At 40.8% G+C, this 8,448-nt stretch overlaps 1 protein-coding gene across 1 annotated transcript in view; it reads right to left on the bottom strand.

Annotated features, from left to right (window-relative positions):
* Positions 1–5,998: 5,998 nt before the first annotated feature.
* LOC116463236 (low-density lipoprotein receptor-related protein 11) overlaps positions 5,999–8,448 on the bottom strand; it is a 44,954-nt gene continuing 42,504 nt past the window's right edge. The window contains exon 7 of the mRNA XM_032146259.2: positions 5,999–7,912. Within this exon, the coding sequence (XP_032002150.1) occupies positions 7,758–7,912 (155 nt within the window). The 3' untranslated portion in view covers positions 5,999–7,757. The remainder of the gene's footprint in view (positions 7,913–8,448) is intronic.

Raw genomic sequence — 8,448 nt, 5'->3', positions numbered from 1 at the left:
ATCCCCCCACCTGGGCCTCCCAAAATGCTGGGATTACAGGCGTAAGCCACTGCGCCCAGCCAAGGTCAAATATTCTTTACAACTTAAATTAGTTCTTAAATGTATCCACTGGTCTGTGCCTTTCATAGCCATTACCAACATTTTACTATATGTGAGTCTCTATGTTTGGTTTTGGGGATAGAAAAAGGCCCTTACTCTCAAAAATGTGAAGTCTGTTTGAGGAGACAATTATATAAATATGATAAGACAAACAAGTGCCACCTGATTAGTACAGAAGTGCTATGCCTTCAGCATTGTTCAAGCACTGCTCTTGGACTTTACGTGTTTATGAATTAAAATTGTAGAATGTTGAATAAACAGGTATGGGCTTTAAGGGAGCATGAATAAATGGGTAGAAATGGAAATAATGGGTTTTAGCTAGGCCTAAGGGTTTTTTTTTTCTGTAAGATATACGTGTGTGTGTGTGTGTGTGTGTGTGTGTGTGTGTGTGTGTGTACAGGTTACAGTCAAGAAAAGTCTCCTTAATCTTTAGTATTCATAATTTCTAAAACATTTCCTTATGTCATTTTCCTTAATAGAAGTGATTACATAATATGAAGGGCAACAATGAAAACATTTCAAAAAGTTTCAGTCTAGTGAGATCCTGTTGAGATGAGATTTTTTCTACAGATTTTGTTTTATTAAAGGCTGAATCAAGCTCTCAAAATTTATGTAATCTTGGCCAAGCATGGTGGCTCAAACCTGTAATCTCAGCACTTTGGGAGGCTGAGGGTGGAGGATTGCTTGAGGCCAGGAGTTCAAGACCAGCTTGAGCAACAAAGTGAGATCTTGTCTCTACAAAAAAACAAAAATTAGCCAGGCATGGTGATGTGCTCCTGTAGTCCTAGCTACTTGGGAGGCGGATGCAGGAGAATTGCTTGAGCCCAGGAGTTCGAGGCTGTAGTGAGTGAAGCTATAGTGAGCTATGATCACACGCTACTGCACTCCAGCCTGGGCAACGAGTAAGACTCAGTCTCTCCCCCTCTTTTTAAAAAACTCTTTTCCTCCACCCTTCTAATAGAAACCTAAGAACCCTCTCTTAAAACAAAAACCACTCATATAATCTAAGCCTGAATTATGAATATCAGCTTTTTATTGAGGGTTTCTTTTTTTTGAGTGCAATGGTGCGATCTCAGCTTACTGCAACCTTCGCCTCCTGGGTTCAAGCAATTCTGCCTCAGCCTCCCAAGTAGCTGAGATAACAGGCAGGCGCCACCATACCCGGCTAATTTTGTATTTTTTAAGTAGAGACGGGGTTTCGCCATGTTGGTCAGGCTGGTCTCGAACTCCTGACCTCAAGTGATCCACCCACCTTGGCCTCCCAAAGTGCTGGGATTACAGGTGTGAGCCACTGCACCTGGTCAAGGGTTTCAACTCTTTTCCAGTCAATAACATTAGAAGAAAATGACATTCTGGGGGGAAAATAATCCATTAACATTGTTCATGCAAGTATTTTAAATTCCACTGCCCTAATTTTAAAAACTGCCATTGTTCAAAAATGTTCACTGTGCAGTGGTGCAATCTCGACTCACTGCAACCTCCACCTCCCAGGTTCAAGTGATTCTCCTGCCTCAGCCTCCCACGTCACCACGCCCAGCTAATGTTTTGTATCTTTAGTAGAGATGGGGTTTCACTGTGTTAGCCAAGACGGTCTCCATCTCCTGACCTTGGGATCTGCCTGCCTTGGCCTCCCAAAGTGTTGGGATTACAGGCATGAGCCACCGTGCCTGGCCCACTGAACTTTTAAAATTGGTATATAATGCACCTCTATTAAAGCATCTTAAAAATTCAATTGATCTAAAATAGAATAACATCTTTGAGTAATAATGCTCAAGAATTTTTGAAGCTATTCTTGGTGTGTGATTGTCAGCCAGGAAACAAAGCTTCTTAGTTTTGTTTCATTAGCCAGGTGAGTATTTTTGGTTTTCAGCTTAAATGTTAACAAATTTTCAATAGTTTGATATGTTACTAAAATATATGAGTATGGTAACTGAACACTAATATTGTGAATGAAATAAATGGATTATTTTTAGTTCTAAATGGGGTTCAGAGGCTAATACCTTATTTTAGGTAAGTGCTAAAATTCTTCTAGGTATAAATCATTGCCTACAACTTACTGTGTTCTTAAAGAACTGAACAGTAAAACAAATGGGTTCTGATTGGATTTCAGTTGGATCTCTGGATTCCTCTGACCATTTTCCAGAAAGATGAGTGTTGTCTTCTCACTGAACCTAGCACGTGGCTCAAATAGAGGGCTGGTGAAAGAATCCCACTTGAAGAAAACCAGCTGACCCAAGGGGCCAAGGAATGTTTGTGTATTGTAATATGATAAAAAGGAAATTAGGCCGGGCGCGGTGGCTCACACCTTTAATCCCAGCACTTTGGTAGGCCGATGTGGGTGGATCACCTGAGGTTAGGAGTTCAAGACCAGCCTGACCAACATGGTGAAACCCCGTCTCTACTAAAAATACAAAATTAGCCAGGTGTGGTGGTGGGTGCCTGTAATCCCAGCTACTTGGGAGGTTGAGACAGGAGAATCACTTGAACCCAGGAGGCAGAGGTTGCAGTGAGCCGAGATTGCGCCACTGCTCTCCGGCCTGGGTGACAGAGCCAGATTCTGTCTCAAAAAAAAAAGTTGGGCGGGGGGAGAATCAAGTCCAATAATTTCCTTATCCTTAATCCTTCTAATATCATTGCTACAATAATGATTGTTGGTTCCCCACTTCCGGCTTCATCTTTCTGGCTTTTTTTTTTTTTTTTTTTTTTTTTTGAGACAGAGTCTGTCACTCTTTCTCCAAGCTGGAGTACAGTGGTGCAATCTCGGCTCACTGCAACCTCCGCCTCCCAGGTTCAAGTGATTCTCCTGCCTCAGTCTCCCAAGTGTCTGGGACTACAGGCACGCGCCACCATGCTCAGCTAATTTTTGTATTTTTAGTAGAGACAGGGTTTCACCATGTTGGCCAGGATGGTCTCGATCTTTTGACCTCGTGATCCTCCCACCTCAGCCTCCCAAAGTGCTGGGATTACAGGCGTGAGCCACTGTGCCCAGCCCCAGCTTCATCTTTTTAACTGACTTTGTGTTGTTTCAACCAGGAATCTCTGTGAAATGGCCCTTTGCTTGGTGGGAGAGAAAATAGAGTAAAATCTGACTTTCAGTTCCCATATAGTGCTGTGCTGTGCTAGGGGGCCCTCAGAACCTCTGAGGCATGCTTCTGTCTGTCCCTCCTCTCACCCTCCTCAGTTTTTCTTCATCTTTCCACCTCCCTGGCAGAAAAAAAAAGTTAAAGCTGTGGTCTCATAGATTGCAGTTCATGGTTCTGATTTCTTTATTTTTCTATACACAAATCTCTAGATCATATATTTAGAGATTTATCGAGATCTCTAGTTTCATCTGTAGAACTGTTTTGTTTAAATGTAAGAACTCTTTTGATTCATTTGAATTTTGAGTACTTGGTCATATGAAATGACTATGAAAATGAAAGAGTACCTTTAAAAAAAAAAAGCCCATACACTATTTTCCTGAGCTTTTTTTTTTTTTTTTTGAGATAGAGTCTCACACTGTTGCCCGGGCTGGAGTGCAGTGGTGCTATCTTGGCTCGCTGCAGCCTCTGCCTCCTGGGTTTAAGCGATTCTCCTACCTCAGCCTCCCGAGTAGCTGGGACTACAGGCACACACCAGCACGCCCAGCTAAGTTTTGTAGTAGTGACGGGGTTTCACTATGTTGGCCAGGCTGGTGTCGAACTCCTGACCTCGTGGTCTGCCCACCTTGGCTTCCCAAAGTGTTAGGATTACAGGTGTGAGCCACTGCGTGTGGTCTTTTTTTTTTTTTTTTTTTTTTTTTTGGAGTCTTGCTCTGTTGCCCATGCTGGAGTGCACAATCTCAGCTCACTGCAACCTCCACCTCCTGGGTTCAAGTGATTCTCCCACCTCAGCCTCCCAAATAGCTGGGCTTTACAGGCTTGCCACCATGCCCAGCTAATTTTGTATTTTTAGTAATTTTTGTATTTTTAGTCTCACCGTTTTGGCTAGGCTGGTCTCGAACTCCTGACCTCAGGTGATCCGCCCACCTCGTCTCTCGAAGTGTTGGGATTACAGGCATGAGTCACTGCACCTGGCCCAATTTCCCTAAGCTGTTTTTGTAAAAGTTAACATTTTTGTATTAAAATATTTTGAGAAGTTTCCTAAATTTTGAAATAACTTCATAAAAGGATTTAAGCTGAATAATATTATAAATTGATCTCTTTCCAATTTCCAGGGTGATGACATAAGATTTCAAAAACTGATGTGATTTGAGAATTAAAATAAGTAGGAAGGAAGAGATGCTTAGACCTAAATATGGGAAATATAGGAGAAGGCTCAGTTCTAACCAGTCAATTCCCAAAAACATTCAGCTTTGGGATGTCTAACCTTATTTTTGTCCTTGGTGGTTTTGTATTTAGCTGGAGAATCTGTGTTTATCCACTAAAGTAGCTATAACTTAAAATATTCATTTTATTTTTAGAATACTAGAATCCAGTAGGTCGGAAAATGGGGACAGGAACAGAAAAGTCTGCAACACAGATGCTTAAAAAAAGCCAACGAGACGAGACATTTGTGAATGGCAAACTGCAAACTAAGCTTCTCCCTCTTTGTATTCAGCTTGGGCAGTTCTTTGTTAGAAATTCTCGTTCAATTTTAATCCGAAAAATTGTAGAAAACCTGAAGTCCAGAAAACAAAACATTAAAGTAATTCTGCTAGGAATAAAGTGGCATAATCCATTTTGAGAAAGCAAGCCAAAACATGAAATTGTTTTGAGATACTATAATTGAATTTGACAAGGAGCCCAAATTACGGAATCTTAGGCTCAGATGCTGCGTTAAGAGGCATCATCAACATGATGTTGAGGGAACATCTGAAGGTAAGGATGGTGGCTTGTGTTCTGGGGCACAGCACACCTGTTTGTTTACACAGGTGAAGTAATCAACAGAGTTGGCCTTGAACAGCAAAATGGAAAGGGAAATAGAAATATGCATCTCAGCCAGGCGTGGTGGCTCACGCCTGTAATGCTGGGAGGCTGAGGTGGGTGGATCACCTGAGGTCAGGAGCTCGAGACCAGCCTGGCCAACATGGTGAAACCCCATCTCTACTAAAAAAATACAAAAATTAGCTGGGCATGGTGGCGCACACCTGTAGTCCCAGCTAATCAGAGGGCGAGGCACGAGAATTGCTTGAACCTGGGAGGCGGAAGTTGCAGTGAGCTGAGAGAGCTGAGATCACACCACTGCACTAAAGCCTGGGCAACAGAGTGACACTCGGTCCCAAAAAAAGAAAAAAAGCATCTCTATGTGTGGGTCAAAGGAAAATCTAGTAAAGGGCAATGTGAACAGCCATCAGTAACTGAAGAGAGGTGTTGCTGAGTGGGACTGAGTTGTGGGGCCAGACCACAGGTTTCAAAGTCATTGGGAACAAGATGAAAAAAATCCTGTTATTTTCCTATGGAAGAGAATGTATTGGGTACTCAGCTGATTTGAAACAGTAAAATGCTGTGGAAGGCTGGAGGAGTAGCTGCTGTCTACTAAGAATGAAAGGAAAAAGTAAGTTTTAAGTGTTCAGGAGGAGTTAGTGAGCCTTAGGAAAAGACATGTAAAACACAAGAACATGTTTAAGAGATAAATTGTGGACACCTTTCCCTTTAAAATTATGTTTCAATTGTCTTAGATGCAGAACTCCTTCAATCAGATAATCTACAGGTAAGATCACTTTTAAAAGTCACATTCAGTCTACCTGATAATATAAATATTTTGTAGACCTTGATTCTCCTTCCCTCGAGTATGCTTTATGTGGCCCCAGGCAAGTTACTTTCTCTAATATTCAATTTCCCCCGTTATAAAATAGGGTTGGTATGATTGAATCCAAATAATGCAGTAACAGCTCAGTCAATAATAGCAACTTATGACTATATTAAAAGGAAAAAAAGGCTTAATAATAAAATACAATTTATTAAAGGAATCATGTTTACATAGATACAGAACATCTTGGATATTTCAACACCATAGCAACACAAAATTAATTTCTTCATGTATAAAAGATGTGCTGAAAGCTGCATGCCTCATCAGTTTTTATTTTATTGGTTATGGCTATAGGTGACATCTTTCCATATAAAAACAAACTGCACAGCATCACATATAGAGTACAGACATCTTAAGTTCATTCACAAAGTTAATTTTTCTACACTGCCCTTCAAAAATTTACATCTTTGCTCAATTCTAAACATTCAACAAAATTAGCTTCCCAAGAAACAAAAATGATACCCAATTTCTTTGCTTTTCTAGAAGTAACTTTCCATTTGTTCCTGTATTTTGATATGTTATATTCCCCACCCAAATTAAACCCTTTGTTAAAAGAACAACCTACTTTAGGTTCAGTCTAAAAATAAAGTGTACTAGATTCTGGAGTGTTTTTCAAATATTTTAAAATATTTGCCACTTATGGTAAAAAAAATATGTAAATAAGAATATCATGTGAGTGTAGATAGGCACCATACTATACATTCCTCTCAGAATAATTTCTAGAATGTGTATAATCCCAGTGTTAAGTGATGGTGGGAATGATTTGCCTTTAAAAGCCTACAAATTAAAAGGGGAAAGATGCTAAGCTAGATGCTGGTTTTCTATAAAGATGAATTTGTGAAAAACTGCTTTATGCTCTAGAAATATGTAAGCCTGGCATTAGCTGATGGCACATTCTAACATTTTATAGCATTAAAAAAAGTCTACTCATTCCATTGGATGAAAGCCACAGTGACATTTTTACAAAAGCTGTACCCAGCAATCCACTCAACGTCCTCTCTTCAATTGTCATTTTTCTCTTTCATCAACAAAGGCTATATATATATAAATGAGTTGCTGTGCTCTCACCATGGAGCAGTGTTGACTTGATGTAACGAAGTATTAAACGTTCTCCTTGCTCTCTTTGCCCTCAACTAAGTTTCTGTTAGTTTTTGGCATGCCAGATTCTCTGCTTCCATCTTGATTTCCTATCTCACTGCATGACCATCTTAGAGCTGTTACTAATTCAAAGTCTGGGTTTTTTTTTTCTCCCAAAGGTCAGTCTAAGGAGGCAGCCACCTATATGACATGATGTCAGAGGGATTAGGAAGGACCCACACTCACCTTCCTTAAGGCTCACTGACTTGTACATAAGGTTTATAATTTAGGTATATCCACCATAAGTAACATCTGACTGAAGGCATGAACTCGCTTGAGATCCACTCTCAGAAACAGGTTTAGAGGGGAAAAGAAAAAGAACATTGGGAGCTTCAAGGAGGAAGAAAAGGGCCACAGAACAAGGGGAAGCTGGGCCTATAGCAGTCCAGCATGGTAAGGGGCCAACAGTTGGCTTCTAAAAGGTAATGGGTTAACACAGTCATCCTAATACCACCTCCTGAGATGCTGAATTTTCTCTCAGCTAAGTACACATTTCTATTTTCAGGGGCAGCTTACATAAATCAAAATTATATTTTTAGAAATCTTTAATCATGAATTCCTCTCTAAATTTCAAAATATTTTACGACTTTCTAAGGAACATTTTTTTACAATAAATAATAAAGAAAGATTTGGGATTTGCAGAATCTTCTGGCCCAATTAAAAACAAAAGAAGCTGTAAATATCCAGAACTTAATAGATGTATAAATTATAAACAAAACATGTCCCTGCCCCAAGCTATTGAAATTACATTACTATAGATACATCCCATTTATGAGGTAGTCCGATTCCTCAGATGTAATGGGACGAGCTTTTTTCAGTTTCTGTTTCACCAGTCGTAGTCGGCATGCAACCATGAGAAGCAGCAGAGCAGTGATAGCCAAACCCAGCGCCAGGGGTAGCACCGCACCTTTGAGAAGGTTAGACATGAAGAGGGCAAGCCAGTGATTAGTCACAGTGACAGCTGCTGGTCACTATATGCTACGCGCTTTGCATGCACTATTTTATTTAATCCAAACAAATTGGTATTAGTATTACCACCATTTTGCAGATTAACTAAGGTGTACCGAGGTTAAGTAATTTGCTTATTTGCCTAGGAGGCTGTAAGTTGTAGGTCCAGGTCCCAAACCTAGACGTTTTTTTTTTTTTTGAGATGGAGTCTTGCTGTGTTGCCCAGGCTGGAGTGTAATGGCTCAATCTCGGCTCACTGCAACCTCTACCTCCTGGGTTCAAGCGATTCTCCTGCCTCAGCCTCCCAAGTAGCTGGGATTACAGGTGCCTGCCACTGTGCCCAGCTAATTTTTGCATTTTTATTAGAGATGGGGTTTCAACATCTCGGCCAGGCTGGTCTCGAACTCCTGACCTCGTGATCCACCTGCCTTGGCCTCCCAAAGTGCTGGGATTACAGACGTGAGCCACCGTGCCCGGCCAACACAGACATCTTTA

The sequence above is a fragment of the Hylobates moloch genome, unplaced genomic scaffold (assembly GCF_009828535.3).
Source record: "Hylobates moloch isolate HMO894 unplaced genomic scaffold, HMol_V3 SCAFFOLD_29, whole genome shotgun sequence".
In the NCBI taxonomy this organism is placed as follows: domain Eukaryota; kingdom Metazoa; phylum Chordata; class Mammalia; order Primates; family Hylobatidae; genus Hylobates; species Hylobates moloch.
This window is presented reverse-complemented; position numbering and strand designations above follow the sequence as displayed.